Here is a 20,508-nt window from a genome sequence, read left to right as displayed (position 1 = left end):
ATTCTCTTTTTCACTGAAGTTCACTTTTGATTTTGAGCACCTTAAGTAAGCAAATAGTACTGTTAGGGCATGGTCCTGCATGTGTTGCATGTAACAAGTGTACGATTAGCACCGACAGTCTTGATAAACAGCTTGAAAAAAGGTGCTCAAGCTTAGCACAGGCCAGGAGCTCTATAATGCAGCAGATGTGGTACGTAGAGGTGGTGGATAAATATTGAGAGGCATTAGCTCTCAGAAGAGGTGCTTAATTTCAATCTGGTGAAGAGATGCAAAGAGAGATGGAAGTGTGTGGACAGAATGAGAAGTAGCAAGACAGTGATACAGCAAGACATTTAGCAGGACAACAGTCCTGCTGTCACAGTCCTATATTGTTTTCTCTCATATTACAGCTCATCTCCTCTGCCAGCAAACCACTAATGATCTTTTACTTTAACGTGGGAGGAATGTTTTCCTCTCAGACCACTGTGAATGCCAAGTTAGAGCTCAAGTTGTAGAGGGTGTCAAAAGAATAACTGGCACCTTGCCACAAAGACTAGTCATGCCTATTCTATTACATGCATAATTTCTACTGCCTAAGAGAGTTAAACTGTTATCTCAGTGTTTCAGTGAAGTGCATTTTTGTTATATTGTGATTCCAAGATGACATTTTCCATTTGATGTTTATTTTTTTGTATAATGGAGTTAATACCTAACAGGCTTTGTTGAAATATCATGCATTGTAATTATCTTTTTTGTGTAATACTTACAAAGGTTGAATATTGTTCCTATTATTATTCTTGTGTATATATAGGGAAGCTGACTGTATCAGTGTAGCAGAGCCACCATTTCTAATGTACCCGAGCAGATCTGTGAGGGCAGCCTATTGAAAATCTATTTACTACATCTAAAATTTCGATCTAAGGAAGACAAGTCATTGACTGGAAGTAGTATTTTTCTATGTCAAACTTGCTTATGTAATACTTGGACCTGTTATATTATTTGTGCAGCTTCTAGATTGTCTTCAGTGAACAGCCTTCAACTCACAGCAGCTTATTCTGCCGCTGCGCAAGTTGAATGGCTTACCTTTGTAGAAGAGCTATTAAAAGCATATCTTGATTTTGTTCAACTCTTTGCATGGCATTGTAGATCTGCTCTAAATGACTCAGCCTTTTTAAAATATAGGCATGTATTACTTTGAAAGGCAAGAAAGATGGAATAACTCAAGTAATTATTTTGTGGAGATTATTGGACCTGCTTTTGTTAAACAAGGAGTTCCTCATCCCTGTGTAGGTTGCTCCTTACAAAAATTAGGAAGCTGTTCTTGGTTACTGTGGTCTGAACAAACTACTGTTGCTGCATTTCAGAAGTCTTGGTTAGGACCTTGGTTTGATTTGGTTACCAAAGTGTAGATTTTTTTCCCTTTTTGGGTTGTCTCCTTTTGAACTCTCCTTGAAAATACATTTTTGTCTAATTCTTTTGAAATGTTTTGATTCATTTATACTTCAGTGAGAAAATCACCGTCATGGAAACAAGAAGGCTTAGTTAAAGATGTATGCAGTTTGTTTTTATTCCAAGTCTTGTAATTTGTTCAACACAGTATGAGTAGCTTTTAAACACTGACAGTAGACAGCCTGCATGTCTGCATGCTGTCTATCTTCAGCGTGAAATGTTTTCCTTAATATTTATTTTAAGCAATTTAAAAGCTCAGTCCTTAAGTTTCATAGTTGCTAGATCAGAGGTTGTGTTGCTAGTTCCCTTTCCTGCTGCTTTACAGCCTGTTTCAGGGATATTTCAGGAAGCCATTGGAATATCAGAAATTCTGCCAATACAAAGAAAAAGCAAATAGTAATTTCCTTTGAAATGTATAAGAAGTAGGTGGCGACTGTGGAGAGCTAGCAGCTTATTTAACCTTTGCTAGGTTAACTGTATAGTTCAAACCTGAAAATACACTCTACAATTTTCTAAAATTATTTGACTAACTAGTTGTAATTCTTCTCCTTTACAGCATCTAAATAATTGTCTTCTAAATCTGCTAGGTTTGAAGAGTTAGCAGCAAACTAAATTGTGGCTTAATGAGAGTGCTTTATTCCAGTAGTTTTGTAAATAAATGTTGGCTAATTAGATACTGTCATTTTACTTAAACCTGGAAAATAAGGCTCTGTACAAAATTATGTGATTGACTTTGACTTTAACAGCTGCTTTCCTGCAGGTGAGACTAGAACAACTGTTTTTAATTCTACAGAACCATTATTTTCATTTCATTTAGCCTTTGCATTAGTCTTAGTTTTGCATATTCCTGATTGTTGCCTATGATTTCTTTATGGATCACAGGTAAGCATGCTTTAATGGAATCACTGATATGCTGAAATTCCCTGTATGGCATAAGACTGGTAATATATTTATCCTGTCTAATTAAGATAGGTCTCATGCAAGCTTGCCTGCTCAGATGCTGTGTCTAATGTTACTGTTGTCAGAACAAAAATAATCCTTGATTCACGCCAAGCTCTTAGGACAACAGTCAGAAGATGGCATACAGAAATCTCAACAGTATAAATGGGATGACAAACGTTCTAATTGAACACAGCTTCTCGATAACATTATCTGAGATACTGCACGTGTAACTTGACCTCCTCAGAGTGAAATGTAGATATTAATTCTGTGTAATATATGGTTCTGGATTAAGAGCCTGGTTTGACAAGCCTTAATGTTTTTTGAAAAGTCTTTATTTGGAGCTAGCAGAACTATGTTATTTCAGAGTTATACTACTTCTTATGCAAGTTTGAGTTTATTCCAAATTGGAATTGTATTGTATCTCCTTTTAAGACTTTATAACATGTAATGAACAAGATGTAATGAGATACCAGTAGTTGGGACTTTCTAGGGGAAAGCAGGAATTCTTTTGAATCATTCTTAAATGAAAAGGTGATGCAGATTACCAGAAGCAAAGTGAGCTCCAGCAGAGGTACATGTCTTGATCAGAATCTTTTATGCATACTTTGGCTAATGTGAAATTACATTTTAAAATAGGGTATATTGCAGATGTGATAACTATATGTTTTTGTCTTTTGATTTGTCTAGCTCACACTAAATGTTAAAAACTTTGTTAGAAATGAACTCATGAGGCTTTTTAAGTAATAAAAGAGCTGGTATTCTCATTTGGAATATTTCTGTCTCATTGACTCTGGAAAATGTTGCTTTAGATTTAGTCTTGAGGGGCTGGGGTTTTTTTTGTATTTTGTTAATGATACTTGCCGTATACATTCACTTTTAGTGATTTAAGGAAGGTGAAAAAGGCAATTAAACCGTTTGAAACCAATAAACCTGATACTAAGATCTGACACCTGACATCTGTTCAGAAGTTGACAAGAATATATTCTTATAAGTACTGGTTAATTTTTTGATAGAATTCAGAAGGTTTAAGACAAATGTAAACTATATAAATTCTGTAAACTATATAAGTTCTTTTCTGGTTTTCTGTACTGTTTCTTCTGAAAGAACAGCCTGCATCTTAAGTTATCTGCCTTGTTTATTTAAGGTGACTGTTAGCATCAAAAAACATTTTGTGGTTCATACAGTTACTGGAAGAATGTAAAATCTTTGTGTTAGCAATAAAGATAAATTTTTTGTTCATAATTTTTTTTTGCTTTGCACATAGTACAGAAATCCAGCACTTGTCTGAGAGCAGATCACAGTCACATCAAGAAGGTCTTAGGTTAGGTTCTGCTGAAATGATTGAGATACAGTGGCAGAGCTAGTGAATGCCTAGCTGAACAATGTTTCTTACAGAATTTGATTTAAACTGGTGTGAGTAGTCCCTTATTTATTTTAAAGTTTGCTTTGATTTACATAAACCTGTAGTTTAATACTCTGTTCCCAACTCTTTTTCAGATAAAGGATGAGGTTAGGAAAATATAATGCTGTCCATATAATTGTTTTTCATCTTGACATGTGCTTAAAGAATATTATACACTGTATATTCTTGTATATATGTATATATATGTATATATAAAGAATATTATACACTGTGTGTTCTTTCTTTTGAAAAACGGAAATGAAACAAAACTACAGCTTCTTATGGCGAACTTGCTTTAAATCACGACAGTGGTTATGAGTCATGTTGAATAGAAAATTAATGTTCAGAAAAGTTGCAAGATAAACTGTATTTGTAAGTAATTCAGAGACCTCCAATTAGTTCTTCACAATGAAAAAAATGAAACTATTCTAAAAATGAATTGAAATGGTGAAAGAACTTCGGTAGATAGTAAAGCATTAAAAATTACATTATCATTCTATTTTCAGTATTGAAGCTTCTTTCTTGACCTTATCACAGAATATTACAGATGTTGGAGACTGTTTTCATATTGTAGTTCAGTAGATACATGAGAAGTTGAAAGTTTACCAGAGTACTCTCTTTTAGTCTGGCCATACTTTCTATAAATTTCCTAAGGCTTCCATTTTATAAAATCTGTGCATTGGAAAGGAGACCAAAACACAGATTAATGTATTCTGTTGCCTCATTGCATAAATTATTAAATGCTAGAAACGCCATCTTAAGATATAATCATCCCTTTTTGAAGATATCTTCTAACATTTGATAAAGTAACTTTTTTCTCAGTGCATCCTTTTAAAAGTATAAACTCTTTCTAGCAGGATTGTTTTTGATTATATTGTATAAAAAGTACAATTTGTAGCATGTTAAATCGTTCATGTTTAAAAAACGGACCATCTGAATGAGGTATTGAAGTGGTTTCATGACATCAGGGATTTTGCTTCTTGATTAAAGTTGACAGTACCATTTTCTTTTGGAACGGTAACTTCAGATGCTTGTGTGGTTTTCTGTGAATTGCAAGTACATTTTTGCAGCTAAAGAATTAATCATGCCGTCAGTCTGCTCTCTCTGGTCACTGCGCAGCTGTTGTTATGTGACCCACTTGCAGTTGGTTTTGGAGAGTTTTTTAATTCCATCTTGCAGCTAGAGGTGCCAGAAGCAGTCTGTTTGAAAAACGTGGCCTACAGTAGATGAAAGACTGGATTAAAGAAAAATAATATTTTTGCAGAATACATAAAAGCTTTCATAGAGTTTTGTTGCTGTTATGTATTTTAAAGTTACTAATGCCTCAGCAATCTACAGATGTATAATAATATGGAGTTTGAGCCATTCTTAAAGCATGAGTATTTTTCAAATAATATTGTCAACAACTGGGGTTTTTTTTGTTGTTTTTTTTACAACTATCCCTATTCATTACTGCAAGCTTTTAGAATAAGCTGATTGATGAAATGCTGATGCAACGAAACCTTGCTTCCTTTGGCTCTGTCCTGTGTTCCTGATCCCAGGTACCCCTGGCCTTCCCTCCCACAGGTACCTTCAGTTCCCGGCTGTACTCCCGACCCTCCCTGTGTCCCTCTGTTCCGACAGCGTCTCCTGGCTGGGAAAGACACTGTTGCTGGTACCAGGCGCTTGTGTGCTGAGTGGCCAGCTGGCAGGCCAAAAGGAACAGATGGCTGTTTTGGTCATGCTCTAGCATTCCTTTAGGTGTAGGGCATGAGCAAAAAACATGAGTACTCTTTCTAACCAAAGATTTTGATTTCAAGCAAGTAGACTAAGTGCCTTTCTACTCTGCCAGATTTCACTGGACTACACCAATAGGTTCAAACAAGGAAAGAGGAAAGCCATGAGATGGATGCTGGGGTTGTACAAGTCGTGTTTCCTGATGGTTCACTGCTTTTAAAGATTCTTCGTGTGTCTGGTTTTGACTCTAGCCTGACTGGTTGGCTAAGGCAACTCAAAGGAGTGCAATTCTAGGGAGAGCTGTCCAAGCGGAAGAGAAAAGAATCTGGTTTTGTGAATGATGATGTTTTCAGCATTCATGTGTTTTCTCTAGTTTTTAATGGTATTACTTTTATAAGTTGACGAGTCAGCAAAAAGTTGCCCATATATACAGCACATGCAGTATGCATACTTGTACGCAATTTTGTTTTCTTGGGTTTGGCTGGATGGTTCTAATGCTTAAGCTAATAGGACTGTGCCTTCGCAAAGTGCCTTAGCCGAGTGAGGGTTTCTGTAAATTGGAGGAAAAGGATCATCTTGTTTAAATGAATCAAATAATCGGTGCAGCTATAAACCCTGTGGGCAGACTTTTCCTCTGGGAAACTGACAGTGCTGCAGGTTTAAACACGCTTTAATCTGCTTTTCTTTTGTGTAACAGTAAGGCAGTTTTCTTGTTGAGTTTGTCCCTGTGGTAAACACAGAACTCCAAAGCCAGTAATATTACCGTTTGCCTCAAAGATTAAGGCATGGATGTTGAAGATGCATTCATTTGTTGTTTGATTTTAGACCTTATGTGTCAGATGAGTCCAGATCAGAAGAGTTATGCATTTTCACCGCACATAAAGCTATTTTCTGGAGTTGGCTGTTATGAGATGAACCTATTGTCGTTTGGTAAAGAAATGCTGATTTGCTTATTTGGATGCTTCTCTTAGCAGCCCTGATTTTCCTCTCTTGATACTTAGCGCCTTTTATTAAGTTTTGGTATAGGTTATTATTCACTTACTCTTTATTTATTTTGTTTTTCTTGTATCTAATCTTAACATTGGTGAGAGCTTCAATATACTCTAGTAACTTGTATTGAGGACCATCACAGCAAGGAGCTTTTAGTTAGCCTTTTTGCCTATTTGACTCTCTTCTGGTGGCTTTTACTCTCTAAACAACGTTAAGCAGTGCCTTAGAATATGTTTATGATATAGAATATTGGTTTTAAAGTATTTTGTTCTGACTGCTGAGCTTTGCTACAGGTAAAAAAGATCAGGAGCCTGGCCAAAGTTATTGTTCATGGCCAGGAATTTCAAGTATGATTAACCCAGGTTTTTCCTTTATTTTTCTTTTCAGAATTGGTAAAGGATTTCAAGGTGTTATGAAAAGATGGGGATTTAAAGGCCAGCCTGCTAGCCATGGCCAAACTAAAACTCACAGACGTCCTGGAGCAATATCTACCAATGTGAGGATTCTTATTTCTTCTCTTTTTTTCCTGTTGTATACACTCTTCCCCAGTATTTTTGGAACTGCTCACTAAAAATGAATTATTTCAAAATAGCTGGCTGTTAGACTAGTAGACTTTCCAGTCTATTGTCCACTCTGTGCTAGCAGAGGAATTTCAGAAACCAATGAACAGTGCAGAAACAGTGCAAATAACTGTTCTCTTATGCTTTGAATTATGAATATGTTGTATTGTTAGTAAGTAAAACAGATGTTTTAACCAAGCAAATTATGGTATTTGGTAGTATAGCTGAGATAAATAGTGTTAGTGATCTGAAGAGAATTCTAAAAATCCTTTATTACAGAATTTATAGATTGGAAAGGATTACCAGTTGTTTTAAATTGTGGTTATTCTGCTGTTGTTTTGGAAAGGTAGCTGACTGTGCTGTACAAGCCTAGTTGCTTTGTGACCTTGTCTGGCCAGTTAATTAACTCTTTCATTGCCAAAATGTTTTGTTGGCCCCTTAATGTTTTTCAGGCAAGGACAGAGGAATATTTTTAAGTTTCAAACTATAATCAATATTTATTTAAAAGCTCTTGGGAAATGGATGCGTTTAAAACTTTGTCCCAAACATTATAACAGGATGATGTAGGATACTGAGATAAATCCCTAGGTAATGCTGAAGAACTGAAAATTACTGTGCTTATTCCTGCCTTTTTTTTCCTACCTTTGTTCTCCAAGTTGTACCCATCCAAATGAAAATGGGATACAGAAACTAGAGCAATGGAGGGAGTGTCATTTTAAATTCTTTTCTGAAAAATACATCTTTAAAAACTGTTCTACATCAGTAGAAGATTTGTTATAAAACTTATGGATTAGGGGAGAGAGAGGAGGAGCTACAGTTAACTCAATTTTGGCTGCCTTCTGGATCAGGACTGCTCTGGAGCTCTGTGATGGAATCCACACATAGTTTAAGCAAGCTTGTCACTCACTGCTCTCCATGTTATAGGCAAGAGTCTTATGCTGACAGAGGTTTTAGAAAACCGTACCTTTTACTGCTTTGCACCAAATAAAAATATGGAATAAATGAAAATTTTGCTCTGCATCTACAAATATTTTTGTCAAGCAAAGCTAGAATCTCTTTGTTGATACAGCATTTTTGTAGTGTTTTTATTATTGAGGTAAATATTTCAGATAACACATAGATTAATACTTAACCTGGAGGTATTTAAAATGCTAATCAATATTGAATATTTTCAATGTTGTAAATACCAGTATATTTTCTTTGCTGCTCCTCTTCGCTTTGTAAATGTGCCCCTTGCAGTTATGTAATTTTTGAGCTTTGTTTCTATCTAGAAAGCTTCCAAAGTTTACCGTGGAAAGAAAATGCCTGGTAAAATGGGTAACATTTACAGGACATCTTTTGGATTAAAGGTGAGTTCGGAGTGTACTAGAATGTGTATAAGGTGGTTGCATTGCCAAGCAATGAACTTTGCTGTATAGCATTGTGGTGGTGTACCATCCATCATTCCTGTCAGATTCAGAATTCAGGATCATGACTACGTCTTTAAGTAAGAAAGCTGAAAAGACATAGGCAGCGAATATGTGCTCCTGTCTTTTTGTGGCTTACAAAGAAAAGAAGACATCTGAACTGCATTTTGCATCTGTGCAGTCCTTGGGAACTGGGGTTTCAGGTAACACTACCACATATGACATGTTTGTCACTGTGTCCCTTGATCTCTGCCTTTGAAGTGGGAAAGTCATCAGGCTTCGTGAGACCTTCAGTTAATGTCTTAGTGCCTGTTCTGCTTGTTCAAATGCCCAAGTCTGAATTGTTTGACGTCATTACTTTATAATGGCCTTTCAGTTTCCTGTGCATAAAGGGGACTATGGTTTCTGTCTGGATTCTTATGTGTGCATACCTGCAGCAGTGCCTGAGCTATTACTGCTACCATTCTCTGTCTTTGCAGGCAAAATCTGCTGTTTGTGCGAAAAGGCTGTTAACCTGCACTTTGTGAAAGTGTGTGCTGCTGCTCTCTGCTAATTAAAACTAATGTTTTGTAACTAGAAAATGTGCGTGTTCAGTTGAGCACCTCATAGAATTAAGAAATTCAAAAATGTTTGCAATAGCATTTTCATGAATATATTTGTCTTAATTTGTCACGTAATTTTTACAACAGCTCTTGCTGTAATAGAGAAAAGAGACTTGCGAGTTTAAATTGGTTTTATACTGGGTGAAGGGCTGACTTATCATATGTAGGCTGATCGTAAGCCCTTTAAAACTAATTAACACTCCTTCATTAGAAAGCTATCCACTTAGGAAAGCATGTGACTGAATTCTGTGGCAAGTTTAAGTCTACACAGAACATTCTTCTTCCCCAGAGTTCTACCTGCAGTTCATCAGTTTGTGCTTCACTGGGCTACTGTTTGTAAAGCTGGGAATGTTGTCTAAAAATAGTCTCAATATCTTTTTTCTGCCTTCTAGGTGTGGAGAGTCAACACAAAACATGACATTATTTATGTAAATGGGTCTGTTCCAGGTCACAAAAATTGTCTGGTGAAGGTATGTTTTCTTGTTTCAACTTACTGCTATTTAGTGACTGTTAAGCTCTCCAGCTCTCACCTTACAGTAGGAGAAACATAGGCTGAATGCAACCTTCAGGTTATGAATGATTACTAGGGACAGTCGATTACCACCTACCCCGAAGAGCTCATTCTTAGCTTTGCAGTGGAGTTCTGTACCTGTTCAGGCATATGATAAGCCAACACAGTTGCTGTAACTCTGGGGTAAGTGTCTTGGCTCTAGGTCCATCCTCTTTTAATGCTAACCTGAGTCACTAGTGAGTCTCACTAGTTGGTGAGATTTCTGGAATATTTAAGGGCTGTATTCATGAACAGAAATACACAGCACTGCTCTAAAAGTGATTCAAAGCATTCCCAATTTCTTGGCCATACACAGTAGCAGTTGGCCTTTCTAAGGAGCAATTGAGGTACAGCAGGAGAGACTTGGAGTTCACAATGGTGATTTAAGTTCTCTTTGCAATCAATGTAAATGTATCAGTGTCATTTTTTTCTGTGACATTTTACAGAATTAATTGCAAATTTTATTGAGATTGTTTCAGGATTGTCTATGAAAAACTGAAGCAGTGAAGAGACTAATATGTGTTTTTTGCAGCATAAATAACAAAGTTCACCTCAAAACAAGAAAAATACTTCAAGGATTTTTTCAAAATAATTTTCTTTCTGATTAGGTATATTCTACACATCTGCAAACACATTACCTGGAGGAAGTTGTTTCCCTTCTGACTTGCTAGCCGCTTATAGGTTATCAAAGGTCTTTGGTATCAGTGATTATAAAGATTGTTGGATACATACATACACACATGTATATGTATAGTATGTATGTATATATATACACAACACATATAGTTTAAAATACTCAGAAGTATTGTAGGGATTTAAATTATCCTGTTCTTGAAAAGTTACAGAGTTTATAAAATTTGAATGTTTTGAAAAGGTTTATTATGTTCTTGGCATACTTTCCTGTGGGCATCCAGTGTTTTTGTTTTGCATTTCATATTTGTGGAGCAGAATTCCAAGGTTATCGTACATTAAGAAAAGCAACGCTAGCTTTAGAATAGATGTTTTCCACACAGAAAAATGAAATTTCTTTTTACATTTCTTCCTTTGAAAATAAAGCCTTTTTTTCCTGAGTGAGACCTCTCTAAATTGCTCTGGCTGTGATGTCCAGTCCCATCCTGGAGAATGCATTATGAATTTCTTTCCCAGGATAGTGAAGATAAGAGAAAATGGGTTAATAGATATCCAGGGGAAGCTGTTTTCAGGATAACTTTCCTCCAAAATTACCGAGCACATCAGTGAGATAGAATTGAGACTATGATTTGACTGGCTTTTCATCTTATTGTCGAAATGAATGACCTTTTTCCCAACTGTGTTCTAAGTATTTTTATTAATTCTGAGCCATGACACTGATTGATAGCTGTATGTTAGTCTGAGGTTTAATGTAGATTTGTTGTAGGCCATTATTTTTAAATCATCAAGTATGTATACAAGCAATATGATGTAGCTGAATGAATAACACTTTATGCTCAGTCTTTATTCTCTGCTTTTAATAGTACTATTAAGCAAGAATTAATTGTTGCAAAAGGTTGTACATCTCATTTTCCTAGTCATATTGTTAAAACCCATCCACACTTAAATGGACCTGTGGCAACTGGATCTGCCCCATCTCAGATATCTGTCTGCAAGCATTACAACGTTTCATTAAGCCACTGAGACTGAAGACGGTTCTTACTTCAACCAGCTCAAGACCTTTATTCCAGCTAGACTTAACAGATTCATTTTTTGAGTTCTGGTTTTAAGTGAGTTAAGAAAACAAACATTTATTAAGCACCTGTAATATGAAGTAGTTTTTGTTTTGTTTTGTTTTTAACCAATATCACGTGTGTTAATATTGCACATTTTTACTTACGCTGTGGAGATGGCATTTAAACAGAGCCATCTGCAGCTTGCTGATCAGACATTGTATGCTTCTGCTTGGAGAATAACTTACAGGAAGGGTAGTGCACTTCTCTCATCATTGGGTCAACTCCACCTTTAACTTTTTCTTCACTAAGATACTACTTTCACTTAGAGTCCATAGCATCCCTCTTACATTTACTGGTTTTGTTCTGAAAGCAGTCCTGCTGTTGGCTTAAAAAAAAAAAAGAAAATCCTTCAGGAAGCAGTACTGCTGTAGGCAGCAACTTGTTAATAGGGAACTGCTGGGCCAAACCATCTGAGCATATTCAGTAAAACAACTTTGGCATCTAAAATGTGAAGAGGATAACTGACTTCGATTGTCGTGGCAGTCTGCTGTATTACCATTTAAGTGCCTGCCGTTTTTGCTAGTGATTTACGTTCTGTTCACTCGCCATGGATGAAAGTTGAAATTTTATCCTAAGATCAGAGGTTAAAATGGTTCCTTTTTTTTTTAATTTAATTTGTCATTATGAAGTAAATGACACAAAAAGCACTTTTCTAACTATTGCCCTGTCTTTTGTTTAACATGTAGAATTTCTATTAATTGTATTTGCAATTTACCTATGTTTGAAGATACTTCAGGTCATAGTTACCGGCAATTTAAAAGTCCAGATATCTTGAAGTATGCTTTCTGGCATATGCAAGCACATTTCAGAGTTGCAGCTTTTTTCATTATTAGAAATCAGGATTGAGGATCCATGAGAAGAAAGAGTGTATTTCATCCCTTAGAACTGCTTGATTGAAATGGTGTAATACTTGAAAGACTGTCGTCTTGGCCAAAAGCTCTGCAAACTCCTTTAAATGTTCGTGGCTTTTTGGTAACAAATAACTTGTGCTTTGACATGAAGGCACAGTTTTTTTGAAAAAGAGCTCCACTCACATATTTGGTGATTGGAAGAGAGGGTATAGTCAGCAACAGTTTATTCCAAATCCTTCAACTTGATGAATCCATTCTGTATTTTTTCATAAGCCATATGAGTTGGGTATTAATTCAAAAATCTTCTATTTTCAAATACATGTCTGGAGAACAGAGGAAGCTTTAATTAAAAAAGCATCATGCAATGCAATGCTATTGTGTGTGTGTTCTCCCATTTCTGCTTTTTCTCCATTTAATCTTGCTGCTTTTTTCTGTGGTGTTTTGAGCTTGTGTCTTAATGCCTTTCTTCTATGATGTTTTGTTATTTACATAGAGCCTTTGACTCTCTATACATTGACGTTAAAGCTGTTTGGATCTGTAGCTGGGGAGAGAAATCAGGAGATACCAGCTTCTATAATTACTGTGCATTCCACTAAATACCTGCCTATAATTAGGTAGGGTTAATGTCTAGGGGATGTGGAGCTATCTGTCTTTATCTGAGCTTGTGAGTGGAGTATCGTGATAATGCTTTTCTCTTTGTGTGCCTCTAAGAAGAAAGCATTTCTGTCCAGTGCCCACTCTTTGTTGCTTGGTAACCATTAAAACCATGGTGCACCTTAAAGCATGTATTTATTTTTGTATTTTATGTATTTTTGGAAACTTAGTGCATCAGCACAGTGTCCAGACTGAGATGAAGCACTTGAGTTTTTCAAGTTTAATTTTCAGCAGAAAAACTGCCGAGTACTAGGATGGATTCCTGGTTTAATTAGAAGTCAGTTTTCATTTGATATTGCACACTGAACCATGCAGGTAAATAACTGACACAAGTAATGTTTCTAGTCAGCTGGAAAACTAATCAAAAAAGCTTACTTTGTCATTTAAAAAGGAATTTATGCTCAGATCTAATAAAATACAGAAATCTTAGCTGTAGGCAATAATGTATGTTTTGAGGGGTTTTTTGTTACAAACTGCAGGGTAAACATTTGTAAATTAGTGTGTTGTGCCTGTTGAGATAACCTACTCACATAATACCTGTTAGCTTATTGGCATTGCCGTATCTCCTTGGATTACTAGGCCTGAAGTTACTGACTATGGTGCTGATACTCTTTTTTTTTTTTTTTTTTTTTTAAGTTAATAGTTTTTCTTTTGGGATGAGAAAACTCTGACTTTGGGTATCTCTCCACAGTATATTATCAAAAAGTTATCTTTTCTGTCTTTTAAGAGAGGAGCACAAGACTAATTCCCTTTTTAATTAGATGCTTTACAATAGAGAGGATATTGTAATATGGTGTGTTTATAATACACGATGTTGTAGTTTACAGTTGACAGTGTTTGATATGTGGCCTATTTTTAAGGCACATACCATCCTGATTGTTTTAGGACAGTCAATGTTGATCATCTTGAATGTATCATTTATAGTGAAAGCAGAAATTCTGGCAAATCAGGTAACCCATAGGAGTTCCTTAGCAACTTAGATATTGAACTTGCCTTTGTACAAGTCAGAATTACACTCGAAGCATGCAGTTGCTTCGGTATGTACTCTGCATGACCTAATAAGCGTAACCTGCCAATCTTCCCCTGCTATTTCTTTTCTTTTCTTTTTTTTTTTTTTTTTAAGAAGTCTGTAGTTACATAGTTTGCATCCTACTGGTTTTCTGAGACGTGTGCTACTCTTACAATCTGTGTTTCTAGTTGCTGGAACGTGAGTTGTGTGTACCGTGCTCAAATTGAACAAATACAGGAAGAGTGTGATGTCTTGACATTTTTTCTTCTTTGTGTCCCCTGTCCTGTATCTTGGGTTCCATGATAGAGTGGTGGCGGGTTTGGGGGGTTTTTTTGTTGTTGTTTTTGATTTTTAAGACAAAATAAGGCTGTTCTGAAATGGGTATAGTTCTTGAATTCAATTTCCTGTCCAACTTCTAACGTAGCTTAGAAGCTGAGGTAGGTAATGTATGACACCTTAGGAAATTACTTTTAACAAATTTTGTATATTTAAACACTTTTCTGTTAGCAACCAGTTGGCATTCTGCTGCTGTGGATGCTAACACAGCCTGAAGCCTCATTAAAGTGCAAATGTGAGCTGTGACTTAAGCATGAAGTTTTGATGTTTATTTAAGACTGTATTAAGTATTTCGTGCTGATATATTTCTGAAATTGTATTTGTTTATCCTAACTATTATGCTGTCAACATATGAGGGATGAATATGTGCAGTTTATTAAGTGTCTGCTAAACCGTTTATGTCTGTTTTAAAGATTTAGTGACAAAATCATGACCAGGTCCAATTTCTGCTTTCTCTAGTATTTTTCTCAATTTAAAAACTTCACAGATAATATATAGTGATATTAATATAGTAGTTAAGCAAACCAAGTCATTGTCTTATACAAAGTTATAACAGTGAATGTTTACATGGACAGTAACAGCCAGTTGGGCTCTCAGCCTAATTCCTGCTGTGGATGAGAGCTAAATTCATTGAGCTATAGTAACACTGAACATTAAATCTTATTCTGACTTCATGGGGGCTCCTGTCTTTTTGAGAGCTCTTGGGAAGAGAGGGCTAATATATTGAAATGGGTCAATGCTAACCTGCAGAAAAGTACTTTTAAAAAGTTTAATAATGTCAGGGCCATGACTTTGAGTCATAGACATCATTTTTGTCTTAGGGTCTAAAAATAGTTACCTGAGAAATTTGTATGTTAAATATTTGCACATAATTGTACATCTGTTAGAGGATATGGCTGTGCTATAGAAGTTTACTGAAGTAATTGCTTATAACAACCAGTTTCAGTATAGAATAAAAGAAATTGTAAACTTCATATGTTTGGGAAGGAAGAAAGTGAAGTAGTATTTGGTACAGTTTTGAATTCTTTGCAATGAAGCAGTTTTTCAGCCTTGGGTTTTTGACTCTGAGGAATAAGGTAAAGGACATTCAGTGGGATTTTTTTACCTTATTAGGGATGCTTTCAGAAGGATTACTGAGAGTAGAGCTCATACTGGATCACTCATACTTCTTGTCTGCGTACATTTTTATACAGACAAGTGTAACTGCTGCTGCATACCACTAAGCTCCTTTATAGTATTGTGAAATATGTGTAGCAATCTGAGGGAAATACATATACAAAACCTTTGGTATGCTGTGTCCTTCATAAATGTAGAGAAAGTCATTCAGTAATTGCTTGCAGACAGGTAAATTGCACTGCTTTTTGAGTTGCTAATCAAAACTTTCAGACATAAAGTGAAATTCAGTCCTTTTGGTAGGAATAATAATAGCAGTCTAACAGCTCTTGAAACTTAGAAGGGAAAGAGGCATGGTCTTTCAGACTGGTATTGATGCGCTATGTTTGTGCTTCAGGACTAGAACTTAACTTGCGTTTGAAAGAACTGAACATAGAAAAAAGATGAAAGTGCAAAAAGAGCAGTAGCTTTGGCCAATCGAAAGAAATGCTGTATCAGCTATACTGATTGAAAGAAACAGCACATCAGAAGAAAATAATTTTGCTGGAACTTTTGCAACAAAGGTCTTGGGATTTTGATCTCAGCCTAGTTTATTCCACATCGGTCTGTAATATAACTTGCTCTCTGCCCAGACTACAGGTACTTCAACAATTAGGTATGGCAGTTTGCAGGTGGGTAGAGAACAGCATTAATAAGGAGGTGTCTGGCAGAAGAGGAATGACCTACTCCAAAAGCTGTGTAGCCATCCAAGCCAATACAGCATACTAAGCCTTTCTCCTCCTCGTTCTTAGCAAAGAGTTTGGTTTTGTTTATCAAACCTGGAAGACTTCCATTCAGAAAGGTATTGAAACTTCCTGGCAAAAGAAAATAAACAGCAGTTTTTCAGAAGCTGAAGTTTAAGTAAAATTTATTGTGTACTACTTCTGCAAGAATCCTCTTGGACTTTGGGAAAGACTTAGGTAATAGCAGATGTGAATCTGGTAAATACAGTGCTGTCAGAACAGCACCGTCAGTAGGCATAAAATTGTTTTATTTAATTTTGCTGTAAATCATGGTTGTCTTATGTGGATTTCTTTCCAAACAAGTAAGAAGTTTCCTATTCTTAAGCAGCCCATCAGAAAAAAAAAAAAAAAATAGAGCTTTTCCTCACTACAGTAAACTTTTTTTCTCTAACCTATTTGTACTCTTTTTAGTCTAGTTGAATATAGTAGTGACTGAAAGGAATTATTAAAGCTCCTACAGGAAGATCATACGTAACAATACAGAAATGAAGAATTTGGGTTTAAATAAAATTTCATCATTTGAGAATTTGTAACTCTCCTTTCTTCCGAGATACCAGCTCTCTATCTTCTACCTCAGACAGTCTGCTTTTTGCTGATAATTCTAGCTACTAATTTTCTTCAGAGATTGGAGTTTCAAGGGCTAGATTTTAAATCTTTTGACATGTAGAAAGGTCAGTATAGGAAAGTTATTTCTGTTTGGCATTATCTTTCTTAGAAATTAACTTTCTTAAAGGCACATGTTCTACAAACCTGGGTACTGATTCTGTGAAGAATTCTAGCTACTCTAACTCTGCGTTCATTGAATAGCTCCATAGTAGTCAGAGAGACCAGGTACAGCACATGAAGTTAAGTACTTGTGCATATCTCTGCAAAATTAGGCCAGAAGTAGTTTGTTCCACCAAGTCAAAAAGGATGTCTTGGTTGTTGAAGAGATTACACTGCATAATATAACTTGATATGTCCTATAGGAAAATAATGTGAGATATAAACATAGTTAAACCCAGCCTTATTTACACATTTATTTTAACAGCATTTTAAAATAGTGAGGCATGGATTCATAGTGGTAGACTTTGATCTCTCTCAGTACAAGTGATGAAGTCTGGGTTAGGGGCTTGTTTGGTTGTTTTTGTTTGTTTTTTTTTTAAAAAAAAACTCTTCAATTGGGTAAAAAATACTAAATTCAGTAGCTGGGTTTGGTATTAAAATGACTGATGATTAAACATGGAATTCTTCAGATAAATGAGAATAGTAGGAATACTGTTTTTCTTACGCATTCAAGGTGATTTCTTTAAGCTTTAGTGCATCACTGTCTGTGAGTCTTCTGTTAGATTTATTAAATCCTTTCTTTCCCCCCACTTTCTTAGGTGAAAGATACAAAATTGCCTAATTACAAAGACTGCAATAAGAACCCTCCATTCCCCACATATTTTGCTGATGGAGATGAAAAATTACCAGAAGACTTGTACGACGAGGAAATTTTCCAGTTCACGGATCCATCTGTCACATATGCTTAATGTTCTTGACAACTTTGAAAACACACGGTTTTATGTTATTTTCGCAAACTTTGCAATGCTGTACAAGAGTAAACCTATAAATTGCAATCTGGCCAAGTGACCCGAACATTTTAGATACTGCCATTTTGGCCAGGTAATAAGATTTGCCACTGTCATTCAGTTCTGTGTTTAAAGCAGCAGGTGAGTCTGAGGGACAGATTGTAAAGCACATCAAACACTTTGTCTTCAGTGATCTTTTGTCCTTTGCCGTAGGCTGTGAAAACTTGCACATTTCTGGAAAAGCCATTGTTTTGAAGATGGTTCCATTTAATCTTCTGAATGCTACAAAAGTCTGTGCTTCTCTTCTGTGGAAGGTATTCTGGCCAACTTTGATCAATCAAGGATTTTTTAAATCTGTTTGGCATCTGAGGGGATAGATAAGTCAGATGCGAGTCAGACTTTGTGAAGAATAACCCAAAATAAAACAGGGAAAATGCATTGATCCGCAGCAGCATGGGCTTATTTTCTTCTTTTCACCAGAGCTCTTTTTTTCCTTTTGCTTTAATGTTGTGTTGAGTTTAACGTAGCAGATACCCAGCAAATTTTCTAGAGGAAAGATCATGCCGACCACTGTCTGTCTCTTTGGAGAGTTCTGGCGGTGTGTGTGGTGAGGGGATGTTCAGACTGGAGATGTTTGGTAACAAGCACCAAGACTGTGGTGGCCACCTGTTTGTTGCCTTCGCTGATGGCTTGCTCTGAACTTTGCAGAGGATCCCTCACATGCGTTCTGGTGAAATGTCTGTCTACAGTTGTTTCTGTACTGGATTTTTATGCTGTTACGGGAGAGCTCTTGTCAAGGAAAAAGGCCAAATGTGAAGTATGCTTCTTTATGCTAATATTTCTTTTTCTTCTACTCTACCTTTTAATAATGTTGGAATTTGTACATTCCTTTTATTTTCATCCTGTGTTATTTGCTATTTAAAAGTCTAATCTTTTGAACACTGTAAATCCTCTCACAAACAGGATCAAGTGCCTGCTTGACTGCCAGAGTGCTGTTTGCAGTAGTTCAAGCAAGGAATTTGCATATCCTGAGCCAGTCTTAATACAACGTTGTCTACTCATCTTTGCAGCCTCATGACAAGACATCAAATATCTAAAATAAATAAGAGGTTTCTAAAAAGCTTACTAATACTACCTAGTTTAAATGGCCTTGTGCTTATCATGATGTCTCTCAGTCACTGCAGATGTTTTGAATTTTTTGTAATAGCTTTAAAAAACCACAAGCCATCTTAAAGTTGCTGTATATAGCTGCTGGTTTGTAGTAGATTAGGAGCGATCATTAGAGAACATGGTACGGAAATGTGAACTGTTAAATATCTACATTGTAGGGCATCCTGTTAGCTGGATTCAGACAAATTAAAAATGTGATTTAAATGAGTGTAGCAGAATGCTGAGCAACAGCACAGTATCATATTTTGGCCATGATATTGCTAATCAGTGCAGCTTGTCACCTGTTAAGGATAGGTGCCATTTCCTGAACAGGTGTTTGGTGTTCAATCTCCTGTTTACACAATAGATTTAAGAAGTTATAACTTTTCAGGCTTGCTTGCTATTGACCACATGCAAATCAGGGTGTGCCTGAATGCCTGCCCTGCTGTCCTGCTCTGGTTTGTGTGACAATTTGGCACAAGTGTATTTTCCCTGAAGAGGCTGCTTCTCGCCTGCCTGGGAAGTCATGTTGCTGCCGCCTGTGTCCTCCCCTGCGGCTGCCGCCTGTGTCTTCCCCTGCGGCTGCCAGTGCTCCTTGCCCATATGGAAACAATATCATGAGCACAAGAGAGAAAGGTCTGGGGGGCACCACTGCAGGAGCAAGAACACCGCTGCTGCTGCTGGGGGAAGGTGGATGAGTTAGGGAGCTACTTGCTTGGGGCAAGAGCCAAAGCGTCTTAGCTGCCACTACGGTATGGTTTAATAATTCTCTGGAGTGTAATGTCTCTCTAAAATCAATGTTTTAATTGCTTTTTATTAAATTTTTCTTGACTTAAATGAGAGTCCAGGATCTTTATCAAGTAGGAGATCACTATGCAGAGATGCACTTTCTCCTACTTGGCTTCTCAGCTGGAAGTTCTGGGATTGCAGAAATCTCTCCTAAAATTTGCTATCTTTTGGGTTTGCTTTTAGTGGATGCCTTGTAAAACACTAAGAATCAAATATGAGCTCAAGGGGAGCCACAGATTTAAAAAATTAAATGCAAGTCAACTCTGTTTCAAATGATATTTCAGCTTGAGGGGAAAACTGACAACCTAGTTCAGTTCCTGTTTCTGTGGTAAGAAAAGAACTTTCCCCCTTTTAGTATAAAGTGAGATTTCAAATGATCTGTTAATGTTAATACATAGCTTCAATGTCCAGGGAAGGGATTGGAGTTAAATCAGTCCTCCTGAACAAAAAAAAACAGATCTGTATGAAGGAAAGGTTGAGTTTGAAGGACTGTTGAAGGAATTTAGCTCATCTGAGGTGAAAAGGGGAATGCGGTGAAAAAGACTTTTTTAACTCTCCAAGGAAAAATTATCCATTGAAAGCTTTTGACTTAACTTTAAATCTGTGCAGATGAAAGCTCCAGCTGGCTATTGCATAACCAGCACCTTTACTTCTTTTACTGTGACCAGCTATAGTAGTGTGAATGTATTCATATAGAAACTGCCCTATAAAGCTGTACTGTGTTAATATTAACTACCAAAAAATTTCCACTAAAAGAAAAAAAAAATCCTTTCTCCTGTTGTTATGTTTCCTTTCATTTGTCTATCTTTAAAATTTCTATTGCAGGCCACATACTGTCAGAATAGTCCCTGCAGTTGTACTTCTGAAATGCATGCTGGATGTGAGCCATATGTTTTTTTTCCATATGATTTTTTTCTTCTCCTTACAAGGT

General features: G+C 36.4%; 1 protein-coding gene across 2 annotated transcripts in view; it reads left to right on the top strand.

Annotated features, from left to right (window-relative positions):
• MRPL3 (mitochondrial ribosomal protein L3) overlaps positions 1-19,625 on the top strand; it is a 28,976-nt gene extending 9,351 nt beyond the window's left edge. The window contains exons 7-10 of one of the 2 annotated variants that reach the window (XM_026099521.2): positions 6,866-6,974; positions 8,310-8,387; positions 9,439-9,516; positions 17,451-19,625. In XM_026099521.2, coding sequence (XP_025955306.1) covers positions 6,866-6,974; positions 8,310-8,387; positions 9,439-9,516; positions 17,451-17,600 — 415 coding nt within the window. In that variant the 3' untranslated portion in view covers positions 17,601-19,625. The other variant, XM_064506402.1, reaches the window with a different exon arrangement.
• Positions 19,626-20,508: the final 883 nt, after the last annotated feature.

This window comes from Dromaius novaehollandiae, chromosome 2 (assembly GCF_036370855.1).
Source record: "Dromaius novaehollandiae isolate bDroNov1 chromosome 2, bDroNov1.hap1, whole genome shotgun sequence".
Taxonomy (NCBI): Eukaryota; Metazoa; Chordata; class Aves; order Casuariiformes; family Dromaiidae; genus Dromaius; species Dromaius novaehollandiae.
The sequence above is the reverse complement of the archived record's forward strand: the minus strand, read 5'-3'. Positions and strand labels throughout refer to the sequence as shown.